Genomic DNA, 20,104 nt, shown 5'->3' with positions numbered 1-20,104 from the left:
TCCTTCTTCTTGGGATCAAACCCATAAACTTGCATTTTAGGCAAGCATTCTACCATTGAGCTTCAACCCCAGCCAGCGAATGAACTCTCAGTGGAACAAGGGCAAGAACAGAAGGACAGACCCAGCTTAGGAAGAGGAGGAAATCAAAGCCAGACAGGGGCCCTCATTGTTGATGGACCAAAATACTCAGCCCAGTCCCAGCAGAGAGCCCGTTCAGTTCATGGGCCTGAATATGAAGTAGGAACTTATTGGGGGCCCACTCTGAACAGGAGCTGAGCACACCCCCTACCCTTGAGTAATGGGGGTGTGGAAGTGGCATCGAACGCAGTGCAAAGCACGTGGGCCTTACCTTTGCTCAGCAAGGTGCAGCTCTGGGAGTGGGTGTCACCCAGTGGGACTGGGCTACACCCCCCTGTTTGTTTTTACACAATCCCTTGCCTTATTTGGGGGAAATATTCTATCGAATGTTTCCTCCCCAATAAATAGGGAGGTGCTGGGTGCGCTAGCTCTCTTGCCTCCCTTGCTCCTCCTGCCCTCCAGTGCAGGAGCGGACACCTCAGGTCTCAGAGCTGTCCCTGACCCCCCAAAAGGTATTTTGTGTTTGTGTGGTCTGCCAGCCCAATTCACGCAGAGTGACCCTGAATCCATCCCCACGCGGGCTGTGAGTGACAGCAACTGGTCTCAGATCAAGCAGGGAGCCTGATTATTGAAACCAGGTTCAAGGTAAATGCTGGAGAAACTACCAGGTCAGCTTTGTGCAGAGTTCCCCAGAGTTGCTAAGCTCCTGTGTGACTGAGGCCAGGATAGGACTGGAGACCTGTGGAGAGGCCAAACCTGCAGCAAATCCAAGTGTCTTGACTTGAAGAGACCATGACCCACAGGGGTGGGAAAACTGGAAGGGTAACGCAGTAACTCTGGTCCTCATTTCCCACCTAGTCCCCTCCTGCGTACTCACTGTACTCACTGGGATATCCAACTGCCCACTTCCTGTTTCCAGCACCTCTTTCAAAGGCAAATACATGATGGCCAAAGCAAATAACTCATTATTCTCTGTCCCCACTGCATTCTGCAAGTCAGAAATCTGACAGCCATTTGTGACTCCCTCTCCACCCTCCAATCCAGTCTCTTACCAGCCGCCCACAGGTTTCCTCCATCTGTGCACTTGTCTCCACCTCTACAATCAAAACCGTGCTGGGATAAGCTCTCTGTCCTCTCTCCCTTAAACCACTGTCCTAGATTTCTAGACTATTGTTCTAGATACACTGTCTGGACCCAAATGTTCTCCGACTGTGATCACAGGGATCCCTTCCAAAAGCAGCTAGCTGCCTGCCATGGCCCTGCTTAGGTCCTTGGAAACCTTCCATCGCTTTTAAGATGAGGATCAGAATCCCTCCTGCGGTCTACACAGTCAAGCATAACTTTGTCCCTACTGTGTTTCTCCCTGCCTCCATCCCCTTCCTCTTCTCACACCTCAGACCCCTGGGGCTCTGCATCCCAGTCCCTGGGGTCTTGAAGGCACGATGACCCCTCCCACCCCAGGCTCTGGTGCCGCCTTCCCTCTGCCGGCTCCCCCTGCCTTCCAGCCACTCCTGTCCAGTTCTTGAAAGTCCCAGCGTGATTTCTGACACTGGCTTCCTGCTTCACCCTGGCCCCTAGCTTTTAGGAAGGGCTTCTCTGAGTGTCTCACAGCAATGCCAAGCCCGGGCAGGAGGCCAGAGTGCCCCACCAGGGCCAACCGAGGGAAAAGGAGTGGAGCTTCCAGCCGGGGGCTGTGTCCAGCAGAACTGTAGGGGGGCTGGAAGGGTGTCAGGGAAGTGGCATTCAACATCCTGGCACCGCCCCTGAGACTCTGTTTGCTTTTAAAAGGCAGGAGTTGGAAGCAGTTCATGACCCTAGAAATGGACTGTTCTAGGAAGCTGTTCTTTTCTCTGCCTGGACTGCTGGACACCTTCCTGCTCTGCTCATCTTCTGAAACCTGAATCAGCTTCTCCCTCCATGCCCATGTGACTGCAGCCACCCTTGGGTAGTGACCATTGCCCGGCTCATGAGATTGCCACCCCAGGCCACCTCACAGATCCTCCAGTTAGGACAGAAGCCTGTAGGATTGCAAACTGAATCCTCGGAGGAGGAGAAGGGGCATGGAACCTGGGCCTTCGCTTCCACTCCATATAGCAGCTGGTTATATATATAGTGAGCTTCTGCAGAAACTTCCAGGTAAGAATGAGTTGAGCAGCCGAACCCATCGTGAAAATCATTGAGTGCTCTCATTCTGCAGATGAGGAAACCGTGACAGCTTATTTGCAGAGTTCAAATAAGTTGCCCAGAGATGGCTCGGTCAGGCCTCCCTGTTGTCGCTCATCACACCACCTGCCTCTGCAGCTTTGAGAAGCAGCTGTCATCACTGACATCGGGGGATGCTTTGTGGTTGGGAAAGAGTTTCAAATTCTTGGTCCTTTTTGATCCTGGCCTCAACCAGACACAAGAAGGATATTCTCATTACCATCTCCACTTTAAATAAGTAGAGGCTGGTGCTCAGAGTGGTAAAATCAGCAGCCTAAGATCACAGCATGCTCAAATTTGGATCCAATCACCCGAAATTGAAAACGGGAGTTCAAACAAATATACGTACCTATGTGTTCACAGCAGCACCATTCACAACAACTCAGATTCCCACCAACAGGTGGACAGATAACCAAATGGCAGTGTATCCACACAGTGGAATATTACTCCACCATAAAAAAGAAACAAAGTGCTAATACAGGCTCCAACGTGGATGAACCTCACAAAGATGATGCTAAGTGAAAGAAGCCAACACTAAGGGCCCAGGTTGTATGACTCCATTGGTAGAAAATCTCCAGACGTGGCAAATCCACAGAGACAGAGCAGAGTGGAGGTGCCAGGGGCTAGAGGTCAATGGGAAACTACGGAGTCACCGCTCATCAGGTATGATATTTTCTTTGGGGTGATAAAAATGTCTTCGAACTAGACAGAGGTAGTTCTAACTTGCACAACATTGGGAATGTACTCAGTGCTACCAAATTGTTCGTTTAAGAAGGTTCATTTTATGTGAACCCTGCCTCAAATAAAACAGGCAGACCCCAAATCCCAACCTCACAGAGTTGAACAGTCGATGGTGCCATCCAGCATGCCACAGAAAAGCTCACCACCCGGGAACAGCGCTTCAAAATGCAGATCTGCCTCCTGGATCTACTTACGGTAAACTGAGGCCCGGTGCTAAAAGGATCAGGAAACAGGCTCACCGGATCAGCCGGGAATGTTTTTATCTTCAAAAAAGAGAGAGACAAGGGGGGTTACCTTCATGTGAGAAAACAAAGTTTTGAAATCTTTGGCAGTGCACCTGTGAAACTGGACAGCATGGTGCAGGGACCTCGGGGAGCCCTAGTCCCTCAGCGTGCGCTGGTGGCCGTGTCTACCTGTGGGACTGCACTTGGCAGGGACAGGATGGGGTGTCCTTGGTGGACATGCCATGGTCCCCTCACCTGGAGCTCCCTTCCCCAGGCTGCCTGGGCCTTCCAGGCATGCCAAGTCCCAGGCCTGATCCACAAAAGGACACATTCAGGGTGGATAACGAGGCAGCCACAGCTGTCCAGAGTGGCTTCTGAGGGCTTCTCCATAGCTGTGGGGGATGGCAAGAGGCTGCTGGAGGTCACATCAGGGACAGTCTGTTATCATGGGCAGGTATAAGAGGCTGGGCTAGTTAAGCCAGAATGTGCCCCACGCTTAGGGTCACTACACCACTGAGCTGCTCTGAAAGAGGCTGGACACCCCTAGCATGCTGAGTGGTAGCCAAAACCATCTTTGGCTTCCGATTCTTCTGTCTTTGGCTTCCTGGAAGTCTTGGGGAAAGGGAGGACTTATTATGCAAATCAGTACACCAGCGGGTCCAGGGCCCTGATGACGCTGGCCCTAGCTCGGTCTGCAGTCCCAGGGCCCAGAAACCACCAGCACAGTGTGTGCCCCTGTGCCACCTGCGGGCAGAGGACTGCCTCCAAGACACCAGGACTCCTGCCCAGTGGCAGCAGCCTTGTGTCTTCAGGGTCTTGCCCATGAACCCTGGGCTGGCACCTGGTAGGGATGAACAAGAGCATATCAGATCAGACCCAAATTGGCTGAGGTGTTTTGGAATGGACAGGGTAGGTCTCAACCAATATGGGGACCACGGTGTCTTTACAATGTGTACTGAGATGTGCAGCCTAATCCTGCTTCCTTCGCCCCCAAATCTCTCCATTCTCTTCAAATATCTCCATATTCCTAGAATGGGCCGCACGCTGGAAGGACTGTCAGGGTGAAGCCATGGTACATTCTCCTCGCCTCCCTGACAGGTCAACAAAGTGTTCTGAGACCAAGGTCACAGGAGAAGCATTGGGGGATGGGAGGACTTATTATTCAAACCAGTACACCAGCAGGTCCAGGGCCCTGGTGACACTGGACCTAGATAAGTGTTCAGACCATCATTAAACAGAGGGGAAAGTACTTTCTTATTGCTATTAAAGAAATGTGAAAGTCAGCAGCCTCAAAGAGGCTCTCCACCTGCTGTGAATGACAACAACTAGACCCCAACAGTGTTGCTCACGCTGTGGCAGAAGAAATTCACTGTCTTCTGATGGCACGGCCAATTGGGATAGCCACTTCAGAAGGAGGTGAAAGCCATGGTCACACAGTGTCACCCAGCAGGGTCTAGCCTGATTCTAAAAGCTATGTGTGGGTTCCCTTGAACAGTGACAAACTGGAACCAAAGCCCACTGTGTCCCACAGTGGAGGACTGGTTAGGCAAATGGAGGCCATTCACTCAATGAAATATAGTCACGTGCAATGTGGCAACAAGAACCAGAGAGAAACAGCACAGTATTAAGAGAGAGAGAAACAGGCGATGATGAGGCTACTATGATTTAATATGTGGAATTATGAATGAATATGGACAAATAGAAGGAAATGCGAAAAGATGAAAAAAAATCATGCTAGGGTGGAATTAAGGGTGATTCCTTTTAAACTGTTAGGTGACACTGCTCTTATGTCACTATCTTGATAAACAGCAGGAGAAGACAAGTTTACATTATTTTTTATTTTCAATTGAAATGACACTTCATCTGTCTGGTGAGTACTGGAACTTAGATGTCCCCTGGGAAAAGCCATCGATGTTCATCAAAACCCTAGGAAAACCAAGTCTTCCTGGTTCTTGGGAGCTATGGCTGAAGGGATGGGACCACAGCTGAGTGTCCCAGTTCCACCAAGGCTGGCTGGATTCCAAGCTCCCCCTCGGTCCTGGGCCAGCGCCCCTGCCAGCCGGGCTCTCTGAGGTCTGGTGCTCCTGCACACCCGTCCAGCCGCCGCCTCGCCTGCTCTGGCAGGCCCCTCTCCCTGCCGGTGTACCTACCAGCCTCGTTTTGATTGGAGGGTACATGCAAACTCCAGTGGTCTCTTCCTTCATGGGGAGAGAGAGTGGAGGAGAGCAGCCAGAGTGAGCACAGTGGGGGTTGCTGGCGGGCTCTGCCTGCTCACGTGAGAGGAGAGAACGGGAGGAGGAGGTGGTGAGATAGGGAGGAGAGAAAGGAGATAAGGGAGGGGAAAGGAGAGAGAGAGAGCATAGTGCAAGACGGATCTGGCAAATCCAGACTATTCTCAAGCCAGCTTTGCCCGCGGCCTACTTCCAGCCTCTGGCCAGCTCCCGCTGGTCCCACCCGCCACCCTCCTCTCTCGGCCTCTCTCCTCCTCTCTGACCCCCATCTCCCTTCTCCACTATGTGAGCTCTGACACTCCAGAACCCCCTTTCCCGGGGCTGGCAGGGAGGGGCCGTCACCTGTGCCAACGCGCAGGATTGGCAGCTGCACCCTGGCACACCGTTAGGGTTTTGAAGCACTGACCAGACCAGGCCAGAAAGAGCCACCATGAATTAGCAATGCCAGCCACGGGAGCCATATGCAGACTGGCCACACGCTCGAGAGCATTTGTCTTCCATGCCTGCCCCCCAACACCCCATCGCCAGGTTTCTGCTAAAGAAGGGCATGTGCTGTGGTGTGTATGTAGACGTCCAGCAGAGAGCACTGGGAAAGAGACACATGGGGGGAGGAACACCGAGTTTAGGACTTCATCTGTCACGGCTCTGGGTTTGCAAAAACTGAATGGCCTCGACCCGCCTCCCGCGCCCAGGAGCCGAGACCTCAGCGTCTCACACTGGCATTGGTACTTGCTGCTAAGCTGAAAGACACCAAGCGTTGTGAGAAAAGTGCCACACCCTGTGGGATGCCCACTTCCCCACCCTGTCCCTGATGAGTGCCATGCGCCCAGCAGAGGTCCAAGAGCTCATACGGGTGAAGGATGAGAACAGTGAACAGATGATGCTCCGTGTAGGAGCAGAGGCTACTGACAGGGTGACTTTGGGTTTCGGGGAGGGACTGTTTGCTCCAGAGAATAAATACACACATGTTGAGTTCAAGAGAGGTTCCCGAAATAGTTGGTATCATCCTGTCACGAGGAATAAAATACAGCTTCTGGACAAGTTTCATTGAAAAATGATCAAGAAAATTGCAGGCCTCTTTTCCTTCTCCAAATTGATCTAACTCTGTTCTCCTGACAATGGTGCAATTTGCTGGATAATTTCCAAAGGGCTTTTACAACCACAGTCACTCAGTGCTCTTTGCAACAGACTTGTTCTACTCTCCACATTTGGGAGATGCATACATTGCATTCGCAATGTCTGAACCTGGGTTCTGGATTCTATGTTGATTATTTTGAAATTCTTTTTTTTTTTTTCTAGTAGTAAGTGAATTCATATAAGGCACCTGTAGTCAAGTTTTATCAGAAGGATTTACTGAAATCCTCCCACTCTCTGTTCCTCTGGATAAATCCCACCTGCCGTAAGATGGTGTTTGAGGCCTGCGTGAAGCTGCCTCCTGCCAGCCCTCCAGGATCAGTTCCTAGTGCTGCCCCAGTACACTGATGCTTCAGCCAGAACCAGCTGCACCTGGGGACTTTGGCCACTGGGCTTTTGCTTCTGCCGACATCAGCAAGAATTCAGTGTGTATTTTCTAAAGAAAATAAAAGTTGGCATAAGAGACCAAGAAATATGGCCGAGTTTCCTAGAGGCCAAAATGTCTTTAATCTGAAGATTAAAATGAATGACTTAAGGCTTTGCTTTCATCGTAAATGTTGATCATTAGACAAGCGTTTCTGACCTTTCTAAATATGCACCTGAATGGATTTCAGCAAAAGAGCATCCCTGGACTCTTACTAAATCCACCCCTTGGCTCTTAGTAAACGGAAAGGAAATAAGATAAGGCGTGTAATGGGATACTTTTTGAAATGCCATTTTATCTGCCTCCCCACACCAAAGCCTTGGGGCTTTCCTACATGCGGGCAGCTGCATTCTTCTCTAACTACTTGACTTTTGAGTTTCAAAGTCTGACTCTGGGGGAACAGAAAGATTCTTGGCATAGATTGATGAAAATGTGCTTCCTCATCATCTAGATAAGAAAAGAGACTGCTGGTTTGAGGACAGGGGAGAAGAGTCAAGCAAATGGAGGAGGGGGGACACTGGCGAGTCTTGAGCCCGTGGCCCTGGGCCTTTCTCATGGCTGTGGCTGCAAACAGGGATTAAAGAGCAAGCCAGGACCAGCGGCCCTGCTCAGGGAGAGCCACTCAGACCCCAGGACAGCTTGGTGCCCAGTATGTAGGGACTGACACCTCCCAGAAGGCAAGCGATCTCTACTTACCCAAAAGGACCACAAAAGAAGCAGAGTGTCCCAGATGTATCAGTGAACACTGGCACTATGGAATAATTGGTTTCTTTCCACCTATGTACTGGGGAGCACAGATGAACCCACAGAGCTACAGAGGGGCACCCTGATTTGGTTCGAGATCAAGCTATGGCCCTTGTGGAAGAATGAGATTCAAAATAAACACTGAGCTGTGGAGCCAGATGGGAATCCACTTCTGACCCACAGCCCTGGGCTGTCCATGGGCCCTGCACAGCTTCCCTCCCTTGGCCAGGCCAATGTACTGACATCTGTCCTCTTCACTAACATTCCATGTGCCCGAAGGGACTGGGTTCTCACCAGTTCTGCTCTATAGTCAGGTGAATGGTTTACCAAGTGCAGAGACCCGAGAAAGAGTCCAGAACGCAGAGGTATAGCTGTGCATGGTTTGTGGTACCTGAGGGTGGAAGGGGGCCGGCTCTGCATCCCCAGAGTCAACATGGTGACTCAATTGACACCAACACCCCCCTGCAGTGCTCTCTCACAACCTGAGAGAATTCCAGTGATAGGTGCTGTGCTGTCCCTGGCCCTCTTCCTTTCCACCCTCGCGCCCTACCCCTCTGTCCCAGACAGGAACTTTTGTGATCATGAACTCTGAGGCGGAGCTGGAGATGGCAGGCATCAAGCTGCAAAGGCTGTCTGGCTTTGGATGGCTAAACTGAGCTATGTAACACAAGATTCGGGGATTAGAAAAGTTTTGGGAAAAGGAGGGGGAGATGCTTTAAGAGTGAAGTTGGAAGGAGCACTTCTGTGGAGAGTTCCAGAACCCAAGTCCTTGGAGCAGGGCAGGAGGCAAGAGAATGAAAGAGGAGGCAAAGAGCTTTACCGTATGGTGCAGGGGAGCTCATCTCATCTTCTGGAATGTGTTTTGAGAGATGACAGTTCAAGATTGGGCCTTGTTATTACTCTTGCCTCTTTGGACTGGGCTTCCGTAAAAACCACTCCAAAGAGATCAGACCTGATTTCAGGTGCCTCAGTGGAACATACCTGAATAAAGGCAGGAACATTTGGTACGGTTCCAATCTCTCCAGGTCCCTGTCCTTCCAGTGCTGGCTCGAGGTTTATGAGGACTTCAGGGATCTCAGCTAGAGGAGGGAAAGGGCTAGAGCTCGGGAAGTGACTGCCCAGGAAAATATTCACGAGGGATGGGCATCACCTGGGGAGTTTTGACACTCTTGCCCCATAAAGTGCTGCTTCCTCTTCCCAAGGAAATGCTTAAGGAAAGTCCAGAGACAAGGCCAGAGGCCAAGGGCCAGAGCTGGCAGCCCAGGAACCATCCCTCATCCAGGCTGAGTCAGACCAAGGTACCGGGTACCTCCCATCCCCATGCCCTACTTAGCAACTCTGGGGACCAAACCTGGGCTGACAACTTGGAGATGGTCCCAGAATTTCCCCAAACACTGGGCTGTGGAGGGTAGGGATGGGGCCAGGGAATCTGACTGGATAATGGGGAAAGAGAGACACATCCTGGCTCAGACCATCTGCCACTGGGAAATGTGCTGAAACAGCAGCCCAGGGCCTGGGTTCCAGTCCTGACTCTGACACAGACAAGCTGTGTGATCTGCTATAAGTGTCTGGTCTTCTCTGGACCTTGGCTTCCCCACCTTTTTCTGTGTGTGGGTGTTGTGGGGGGGGGGCGGGGGATTGAACCCAGGGTCTTGTGCATGTGAACCAAATACTCTGCCAACTGAGCTGTATCCCCAGCCCTGCCTGGCTTCCCATTTTGTAGGGGAGGAAAGGGATGAGATGGTCCCAAGGCATCATTCCCACTGACAGGTCCGATGCAAGAGCTCAAGGAAGTTCTGCTATTAGTCAGGCATACGCTACTTCCCTCTGGTCCCAGCTCCTTCCTGTGGTGGATTAAGAAGCCCCTCTGCAGCCTCCCCCATCAGGTGCAGGATGCTGACCTGGAGATGGTGAACATGGCTACAGGTGCACTGGTGCTTGTGATGCCCCTAGCCCTGCGTCTGCTCTCCCCTTGGCAAGGTGAGAGGGCTGTCCTTGTATTTCTGAGATGCTGAGAGGAGGGGATAGAGGGGAGGGGATCAGCCAAAGGGAGTAGCACATTGCCCACACTCCCCTCCTCCTCCCTAGGATCCACTGACCCTCATGGGAACAGGATTCATTCTGAGCAAGGTGCAGTCAGAGCCAGGCACCAAGGAAAGCCCATAGCGGAGTGGGCTGCTCGTGCCCCAAGACAAAAAGCACCCATCCTGAGCACACATATTCACTGCAGACCTCAGTGGGCAGCTGTGTCTCAGTGTGGTACAAGGATGCCCCCTGTCCAGGCCTGGGCAGTGCAGCACACTGAACCCTAATTGAGAGCTTAGTCAGAGTTGCCCAACATGTAGGCGGGGCTTCCCAGGGAGAGGAGTGAGCTTCCTGGTGCTGAAGGGGGCCCAGCAGAAGCAGGACTGTCACTGACTTTGGGTCAGCAGATCTCTGAGTTCCTGCCACATGCTGCTTTCTTCTTCATCTCAGTGTGTAACATCCAAACGAAAACAGATAACTTAATTCCACAGGTAATGAAATCCACCAGCTGCATTCCCAGTACAAGTCTCCAAAGGAATCCTACCATTCCTGGAAAGCCCACTGTGTATTATTTTTATAAACTGACCCTTGTTCTAAGATCCACCAGACCCTGTATTAAATTCTCAGTACTTTGATCATGCTGTATTTTCTACCTAGAATGGCTGGGTTCATTTTCTTCACCAGGCAAACTCCTATTCATACTCTAAAACCCAGGCTCCATGAGCCTCCCTTTCCCATTGCCTCCAGGTACAGTTAAATATTAGGTCCCACAGAAGTAGCAGTTCATAAGGGTGATGAAGTGGTGCCAAAAGGGCCTCTGCTTCTGGGTCACCACCTCTGAAAGGCAGAGGGAAGAGGAAGGGGTCCTCCCACTTGTGAAGGGTCTTGGCAATCTGTCTAACAAGGAGGCTGTGAATCATTCTGCGACTTTGACTTCGACACAGGAAGGGTCTAACTCTGAAGGCTACCAGAGCAGGGGTCACCCACTGTCATTTGTCAGCTGTTATCCAAAGGTGCTGACTCGAAGCTCTCAGACTGCATCAACTCTCCCGATGAGACAGGCAACTGTGTCAATGATCTCCTTATGCCTGCTGGTCAGCAGTGGTGGGTCCCAGGTGTCCTCTCCGGAAAACCTTCCAGAAATCTTTCCTAAATACCTCACTCCTCCTTTAGCAAGTGGGTCCTGAATGACTCCAGCTTCTCACGTTGCTCATGGCCTTTATCAACCTGACATCCCCTCCAGCCTCTAGCTGTCCTCTCCATTCCCACAGCCCAGCACATGGACAGGCAAGCAGTAAACTCTCAGGAGATAGGTCTTGACTTTCTCACATTTTGGCTCATAGCTCAAAGTGGTGACTTAAGCTTAGTACAAGGTGGACTGTGATTTATGCGCCAATACACTTGGGTACCGCACTGAGCCCAGCCAAAGATACCAGCAAGTTTCCCTGTAATAATACCTTGCACATCTTTATGACACTTTCTGTTCTCACAGGACACACACGCATGTGTGTGTGTGTGCTCTCATAAAATTCTTATAATTCTCCTGTGACAAACAATGGCATCCTTTGTCTCATAGAAGATGCAGCAGTGATTGTCCAGTGACAAGGCTCTTCAAAGGTGGAGCACAGACTGCACACAGGACCTGGCTGAGTGATTTCTGCTTCAGTGCTCTGTCCTTTAAAAAGGGTTTCTCACCCGCAAGACTCTCCTAAGGGCCACTGCCCACAAGGGGAGACCTGAATGCAGAAGATGGATGATAGTCAGAGGCACAAGGGGCCTGGAAAGCCAGGGTTCAGGCTCGAGCCACTGTTTTAGACCAGACAGATTGGTGGAAGCAAGAGCAAGAGATGGGTGGGCATGCAGGGCACAGCCCAGGAAGCCACAAAGCCAAGACCCAAGCACGGAGAAGCCCTGTGAGCAGCAGACAGGCGAGGGTGGGCCCCCCACCCCGAGAGGGGCAGCCCTTCCTCCAGGACTGAGAGGTGTGGGACCCAAGGTGCCTGAGCCCCCACCCTAGGCAGTACTCCCTGTGCCTCCTAGATAAGAGGAAGGGCCCTCCTAGAAGCACTCTCCACCCAGATCTCTGCCAAGATGTTGCTAGGGGATGTGGCTTTTCTGGTTTTAGAAAAATAGGAAGTTTACCAGAGGAGTAGCTTCTGTGAAATCCATCAGGAGATCTCCAGGCTCCAAGGTAAAGGTCCCTCCCCGGTCAGAGGGGCTCTGCAAAGGTAAAGATATCCCCTGTCAGCGATGCCTCTGGATTGGCAGCAAATGCACCAGAAAGATGGTGGTTCCCACTTCCACTCTACCCACTTGCTAACACTGAGCTCACCAGGATGCCCACCCCCCACATCTCCCTCGCTCATCAGTGTACAAAATGTTGAGACTGAACCCCGATTTTTTTTTTCTGGAATCTTTATGGATAGAAGTAGGGCATGGGGTGGGGACGTGTCCTTTTTAGAGCTGAAAACAACTTTTCTTAAGTTTTCTGAGTGTTCTTTGATTGGTCTTTCGGGAAAAGGCTTTAACGAGTCCTTTGAATGTATATGGAGAGAGCAGGCTGTCCTGCAGGGGAGGATCAATTGGCCTTCAGGAGCTAAACTGATCTGCAGGAAAAAAAGGGGAAGATGCTCACGGTGTGGGGGTGGCACCTCTGAACATTATGCTCCTTGGTTTTGGGAGACGTTTTGTCTCTCCTGCTCTGGGGTCTTAGCTGCATGGGTGATCTCGAGACCCTTTCAAGGGGAGGAAAAACAAGGAGCCATTGACTTGACAGGAGCAGGGCCCTAAGGGGAGAGATGGCCAGGAGAGGGAGCCCTGAGGCCTTGGGAAGGATGTCGCCTGCTTTCCCTGCCTCCCCAGCACCACTCCCTTCTGTTTGTAAATATTTCTGCCTGGGTTTAACCAGCTGGAGGATCTGTGATGGGATCCTGTGTCCACACTTGAGACCAAGTTATAAGAGGTCTCCCTGCTGTGGAGAGACACCCAACTTAGGATGCCAGGAGGTGATCTGCAGAAATGCAGAGAACCTCAGTCTCAGCTAGTTACTGGCTGCGGGGGTCAGCCACCACTTCCTGTGTCCGGTCCAGACTCTTGGGGAAAGGACCAGGGAAAGACCAGCCTTGGTCATGCAGGATATGGGCTTGGACTATTGCTATGTAGATACTGCCAAGAATTGTCACCTTGGAAACTGCAGAAGCCTCAGGCATCCAGTTCAGAAACCGGATGCTAGCCCCTGGGCTGGGCGAAGGAGCAGACCTTCTCATCTTAGGAGGAAGCAACTGAGTCTTGGAGGAAAAACAGCTTTGGAAGTGAGCAGTCACAAGGCTTGTGAATGGAGCACCTGGGAACTGATCAGAGCTCTGGTCTTGCCTTCAGGACAACTGCCCTGCATGCACACCTTTCCTCGTGCAGGTGCATGGACCAAGACAACCTTTGACTCAGCAGCCACTTGGACAGCAATAGGTTTGTCTGTATTTGGACCAATTGCCAAAGAGTGACCAATTGCTAAAGGTCACTCAGAGAAAACCAAGGGAAATGTCTCAGGTAAGGCCTTTGTTACTATCCATTCCCATATCTGGCAATTTTCTAAAATTTCAAACTGATAAAGAGTAATATTTCCCATCTTCAAATTATTAACACGGTTTATCTTGTAAAAGGAATGGGATGGAGATAAGTCTGTTTTTATTCCTTCAACTTGTCCATCATGCAGTGGGGGGGGGGGATGTTTCTCTCTTGCTGTCCTTACAGTAGAGTGATAGCTTATGTAAAATGATATTCTAAACCAAAATTGCCCCCAAGAATTCATTTAAATTGCTCTTAAAGTACAGTGTATGTGGCTTTAGATCATAGCATGTCTCCCACAAATGGCTGTTTCATATTTCGGGGACAGGGTACATGAAAACATGTTTTGCCATTTTCAATTCTGAATACACAAAAGGATCATGCAAAATTTAAGCGCACACACCGAATGCCACTCACTAAAAGGACCCTGCCTGCCCAGCACATAGCGGTTAACCCTTAGTATTTCTGTCATACCTTGGCCGCTGGAGACAGCGGGCTCTTGCCTTCTGACTTGTTAGGTGAGCTGACTTTCTGGAGCTTGGGGGACACCAGTGGCACTGAGGCTTGTGTGGCAGCTGTGGTGGAGTCTGTGGCTGGGGCTGTGGTGACTCCCGCCGCCTCGGCCAGGTCTGGAGGGAGGTCGTCTTCATCACTGCGGTTACTAAAAGCACATGAAGCTCTGCTCATTACAATAACACACGGGCTGCAGGGAGGCCAGGGCGGGGGCTCCCTCAATACGCGTCCACCTGACATCCAGCGGACAGAGTCAGAGACACTGACTTTTTTATATACCAAAGCAAATTTGAGCTGGATTTTCTGTCACTCACCAGGCATTTAAAAAAAAAATTTGTGTGAAATACATATAAAGTGCTATTATCATTTTAAGTCCTTGTAACATTACAGTTCAGTAGCACTAAATACATTTACAATTTTGTGTAACCTCACCACTACCTATCCCCCAAATCTTTGCATCCACCCCAAAGAAACTCTGTATTGTTACTGAACAAAGCTTTCTGTGGCTGCCTCCCCACAGCTTCTGGAAGCATCTATTCCCCCGTGTGTCTCAATGAATTTGCCTTCTCTAGGCACCTGTGGAAGCAAAATCGAACCACCTCTGTCCTTCTGGGTCTGGTTTGTCACATTCACTATGGTGCTTTCAAGGCACAATCATGTTATGTTGTAGCATTTATCAAGATGTCATTCTTCTATGGTGAAGAATCCACTGTGTGGGTGTACCACATATTCTTGTCTATGCATCTGTTGATGGACACTTGCGTTCCTTTGTCTTCTAGCTCTGCAACTAACACTGCTATGAACACGAGTGTGCAAATACCTGCTTGGCTCCTTGCTTGCAATTCTTTTGGATTGGAATTTTACCTAGGGAGAGTTGCCGGGTCCTATGCTACTTCTTTGCTTAGCTTCTCGAGGAACCACCACAGCAAAGGCTATTATTTGGAGAGGTGGCCTTTAGGCAGGTGTACACAAGGCTCATAGAAACCTACTGCTTTGAGCCAAAGGCATAATAGCCTCTTTTGTGGCCTTGTTAGGTACGAACTGTCTGTTGGGTGCGACAAGCTGGTTACAGGGGAGGAGTGTTTGTTTGGGGGCCAAGTAGCTTTGGTCTTAGAAGCTCTCTGTGGGGAGGAGGTGACCAGGGAAGGAAAGGACTTGACAGGAAGCCACCACAATGGAGGGGAAGTCTGGCCTGGCACTGCAGCTTATCTCCAGGCTTAGATTTGGAAGGAAGCTTTGATGTCCCACAGCATACGCCAAGCCTGGTAGCCCCTTCTGACCTGGTTACCCTGGCACGGCACTGGAGCAGTGCCATGGATTCCCCATTCTTAGCGTGGACAATATCTTCTCCAACTTTTAGAAATTAAGACAAGTCTCCTAGCTGCTAACCTGCCAGCTTCCTGCCTGTGCAGTAGAGTTAACTCAGAAGGCCTGAGATGCTCAAACTCCCTACATTCCAGAGGAACCACGGGCACTGACCAGCTCCTGGGAGACATCCTCTGGGCCCTGGGGTATCCTGCCTGGGGAGAGTCTGTGTACCCAACAGCGTGGGCCATGTCAGAGTTTATTTCTCAATGTGCTATATGGTGAAACACCTGGATTTGTATACCTGGGGTTTTAGGACTATGCTGTATCAGTCTGATCTGAGGCAGGCGTGGGGGTGGTCTGATCTTAATAAGCTAACGTCAGTCATATGGGCGCTCCATGCCTACGTGACTGACCCCTAATAAAAACCACTTTTCATTGCATAAGTGAGCTTCCCTGGTTGGTAATACTTCCCATATATTGTTGCACGTTATTTCTGGGAGAATGAATCCCTGCCCATGTGACTCCACAGAGATAGGGCAATGGGAGTGTTTTCCTGGACTCCACCTCTGGGCTTTTTCTCTTGTTGATATTAATTGGTTTCCTTCACTGTTACACATGGTAACCGTGAGTGTGACTGCTTTTCTTAGTTCTGTGAGTCCTTCTAGTGAGTCATCATCCTTGAGGATGGTCTTGGGGACCCCTGGCACACTGTCTCTACTGGAGCACCCCCTGAAGCCATCCTATCAAACGATAGCTGAGCTCAGGAGTAAAGATAAAAGATGGCTGATGGGCACAAATGAGGCCTGTGCCCGGTCCCTCCTGATGGTCCCTGGGTAGTGGGCCTCATGGGGAACATGGCCCCAGATCACAGCTGCAGTGCAGATCGGCCCTGGAGGATTTTAGATCAGTCTGTGTTTGGAAAAGACTCTCAAGGAGGATTTAAGATTCATTACTAAAAAGGGGAGGTGTAAGGTTTGAACAAGTTTGTGGAAAAATTAATAAGATATCACATATTTGCAACCACACAGATAAAGCAGGTCATGTAAGTTATTTGGGCATGTGCCCATTTAATTTTCTCAAAAACCTTGTGATTTGATCTCCAGTGTTTTAGAGAATCAGATGTGATTTCATGTGATCAAAGTCACAAACCTGGGTACATGGAGGAGTTAAATTTTTTTTACCTCATTTTAAAAAAAAATTGGTAATCTGGCTAGTTAAGAGGAGGAGTGGGGTAATGTTTTTTCTTTTACTTCATTTAAAAGAACTGTATTCTTAAGAGCATATTTATTATTTATTTTTACACAAAAAGCCATTTCAGAAAACATAGCTCATCTTTCACAGCAGGAAGTCGAATAATACTATGTAAACTTGAAAAGCTCCAAATTTTTCATGGGATTTTATGATCTTTTGTCGTAACTTAGAGCTTATGACAAAGAAATATATCTAAAATTCAGTAATGTTAAATTCAGAAAATGACATTTTTTAATATTTTATTTTTTTTTGCTGTAGATGGACACAATACCTTTATTTTTTATTTTTTTATGTGGTGCTGAGGATTGAACTCAGTGCTTCACATATGCTAGGTGAGTGCTCTACCACTGAGCCACAACCCCAGTGCCACAAAATAACATTTTAATAAATAAAATTTTATGTGTAGAGCTTTGTTTTGAAATTTTTTTTATATTTTAACAAAATATGCACAGAAGCATGTCTAAAGTAATAATCATCTGCTGTGAACACTTGTATATATTTTTTTTTTTTTTGTGGTGCTGGGAATGAACCCATGCTAAGAGGGATTTCTGCCACTGAGCTATATCCTCACTCCCTACTTGGTATTTTTGATGTCATGGTTCTGGGGGATTGGTTACTTTTCTCTTTGAACTTCCATGTGTCATTTACTGAATCTTTAAAGATTTTTTTCACTGTGTTCAAGTAAGTAGCAAAGTTATATTCCTGGAAAAAGATAAAACAGCTCACCATTTTCTTTCCAGCCCATGGCTAGTCAGGAACTTCTGGGTTCAAGAGATCCTCCTGCCTTAGCCTCCTGAGTAGCTGGGGCCACAGGTATGTACCACCTTGCCTGCTTTGCTAGCCATTTTCTAAAACCTACTAGCTATAAATATAAAGATGACACTTCTACCTGCCTTGACCTCTGCTGAGCTCCTCTGCTCCCCCTTTTCTCTGCACACAGCAGCCAACACTTTTCTTTCTTGTCATATTTCCAGGAAAGAACATGGCTGAGGTTTTTATTTATATCCTTAAAAGCAGTGGCTAAAAAAAAAAAAACTCCTTCAGAGCACCTGAATGTTACGATGGCCTTGGTAAAGCAGCTAACATCTGAATACACATAACTCAGGTCTAAAAGCCAGAAAAACTGTGATAGCACATACATCTGCACACAAAAAGGATAACACAGAAAATGGTTCCAGAAAATCCCAAATCTGAGTTTTTCCATCTGTGTTTCTTGACCACTTGCCTGTCAACTTTAACAACCTCTAGGAGTTAAACAGATGAGCAAATGAGCAGTAACCACTGTGGGAGATTGAAGAACTGTTTTTTGGGGAAAGAAAGGTAACATTGGAAAAAATCCCATCCATTACACATTTGCTATTTTCTACTAATGGGGAAATGCTGCCATTCTTTGATTTTTTTCAAAACGGAATATTTGGGGGCAGTTTAATAAACATGCTTTTAAGTTACAGATTTGAAAAGGGTTGTCTTCAAAGAGCCAATTTGGTGAGTGAGTGAAATTTTCTTTCCTTCCGGGCCATCTAGCAGTCAGTCATTATTTCAAACATGATTACATATCCCAAATGGGTGATAATGACATTTCGAGTTTCAAAATGTAAAAGGAAAGGCAAATCCCGCCAGCCTTATCCTTGGGGAAGCAGATTTTAACGGTTTAATTTGTTCCCCGGAGATCATTAGGACTGTTAATTATTTGAACCCTATTCATTTTGGTTTTCCTAGGAAATGCAGTTGCTATATTATCCGGAAGTTTCTATTAAAGCTAATGAGGTAGGATGTGTCTGTACTAATCCCCCTCCCCCAGCATGCCTTTTCCTCTTTTCACAAGATGCAAATGATAGCACTGAGACAGCTGTTTGAAGATTGCATCTGGGGCCACCTCCATGCCCTACACTTTCACACTCTGGAGACCCACAAACTTGGACTTTTTCTCAGAAGTTTCCAGGGGAAAAAAGGAAAGAGAGCCCTTTGGTGGCCTGGCCTTTACCTATGCTAACCCCCACAAAATCCCTGAGGTAGACATTAGCACACCCATTCTGCAGATGCAGAAATAATAGCTCAAAAGTAAATTTTCCAAGAGCTTATAGCTGTAAACCAGCCAGGGCTCCAACAGAAAGAAGACCTTCCAGCCCCAGAGCCCCCATGCTTTCCATTGCATCTGGAGATATCCCTGCAGCTCTCTGACCAAATCATGCCCAGGCGCACTGCCCAGCCCAAAGCCAAGGTCAAGAAAAGGGAACTACCATTGGGACGACCACGATGACTTATCATCATCCACCACCTTGACTACCACACCTTTCTGTCTTTTTTGGATTGTAACTCCATTTTGGATTTGACACTCGGCCTTTGCCACCAATACACGGTGACTCTTTGGATGGGAATTGTCAAAGACACTTTGCTCTTCCCTTGACAATGCCTAGAACAATCCAGTGCACACTGTAGCCAAGAGACTGTTGTTAAGCTGAGCTGAAAAGAAGCGGGTGGGCCCTGGTGGAATGTGGCTCCTTCCACTGGTCTCACAGAGAGCTCAGTGCTTAGCTCTGGCTCTGCTGACAGACCTTGCTACCATTAACTATTATGTCAGGGGAGGCAGCTTTTGCAATGGCCTCCAGGGATCCCTGTCCTGGTATTCAGGCCCTCATGTATGCCTCCTCTTGAGTATGAGCTGCACCTAGTGACTTGCTTCTCATGAATAGAATGTGGCAAAGTGATAAGTTGTCATTTCTGTGATCAGGTTACAAGACTGTGACCTTAGCCTTGCTAGCACCCTCTCTGGGTGACTACAACTGAGATAATCTTGGCCCAATGCCCTTGGGTACCAGGAACTATGGGAAGGGGCCTTCGGATGAAACCACAGCCCTCACTAACACCTTGAACACAGTCTTGTGAGAGATCCTGACACAGAGGAGGAGCCAAGGAAGCCAAGACTGGACTCTCGCTCCCCACAACTGGGAGGCAATAACTGAGGATTGTTTGGGAGTAGTTTGGTTGTACAGCAGTCAATAATGATTATACATGTATGTTTTCAGGGGGAAAGTTCTGGTCCCATTTATATGACCCAAGTTGGAAATAAACAGAATTTGGAAAATGGCTCTCTCTCTGGAAATGGTATGAAGGGTTAAGAAACATTTATAACCAATACATTTAGCATCAGTGAGGTTATAACTGAAAAACTTGCAATACAGAACTCACAAACTATATTGTCTTGTTAACTTCCTCACTCGGGGAGGCTTGATTTCCGGTTTTTCCACAGCTGGTTGGGCAGTTTCCACACGTATAGGGATAGGACTTCTAGAGACATACCAAAAAAGAGAATACCACCAATAAAAAAGGTTTATGGTCTCGTTTTAGCCAAAGAGACTGCTTTCTCAGTGAATTCATACCTTAATAACACTGGTAGTCCAGAAATCCATTTATTTTTGCCTTTCTGTTCTACTGATTTAATAACTGCAACTAAAAACAGAAAACCCCAAACAACCAACCAACAAGCAAAAATAATGGGGAAGAAAATATAGCAAGCAAGGAACTAAATAAAATCGGGGAACCAAATAAAATTTCCATGTCCCACATAGCCACCCCACAATATGAGTGTTTGATTCATAAACAGGTTTTGCCAGTAAAATGGATAAACTAAACTCAGTTTGACTTCCTTAAATTTTGACTTTTAA

General features: G+C 48.6%; 1 protein-coding gene across 6 annotated transcripts in view; it reads right to left on the bottom strand.

The window, feature by feature from the left end:
- EPB41L4B (erythrocyte membrane protein band 4.1 like 4B) overlaps positions 1 to 20,104 on the bottom strand; it is a 136,527-nt gene that overhangs the window by 7,455 nt on the left and 108,968 nt on the right. For 2 of the 6 annotated variants that reach the window (XM_081267834.1, XM_081267836.1), the window contains exons 20-24: positions 19,629 to 19,727; positions 13,842 to 14,028; positions 11,946 to 12,023; positions 5,396 to 5,512; positions 3,216 to 3,284 (exon numbers count right to left, since the gene is read on the bottom strand). In XM_081267834.1, the coding sequence (XP_081123960.1) occupies positions 3,216 to 3,284; positions 5,396 to 5,512; positions 11,946 to 12,023; positions 13,842 to 14,028; positions 19,629 to 19,727 (550 nt within the window). Of the gene's footprint in view, positions 1 to 3,215; positions 3,285 to 5,395; positions 5,513 to 11,945; positions 12,024 to 13,841; positions 14,029 to 19,628; positions 19,728 to 20,104 lie in introns of those variants that run through there. The other 4 variants (XM_081267835.1, XM_081267837.1, XM_081267838.1 and 1 more) reach the window with 4 other exon arrangements.

The sequence above is a fragment of the Spermophilus citellus genome (genome assembly GCF_964194105.1).
Source record: "Spermophilus citellus genome assembly, chromosome: 2".
Classification (NCBI taxonomy): Eukaryota; Metazoa; Chordata; class Mammalia; order Rodentia; family Sciuridae; genus Spermophilus; species Spermophilus citellus.
The sequence above is the reverse complement of the archived record's forward strand: the minus strand, read 5'-3'. Positions and strand labels throughout refer to the sequence as shown.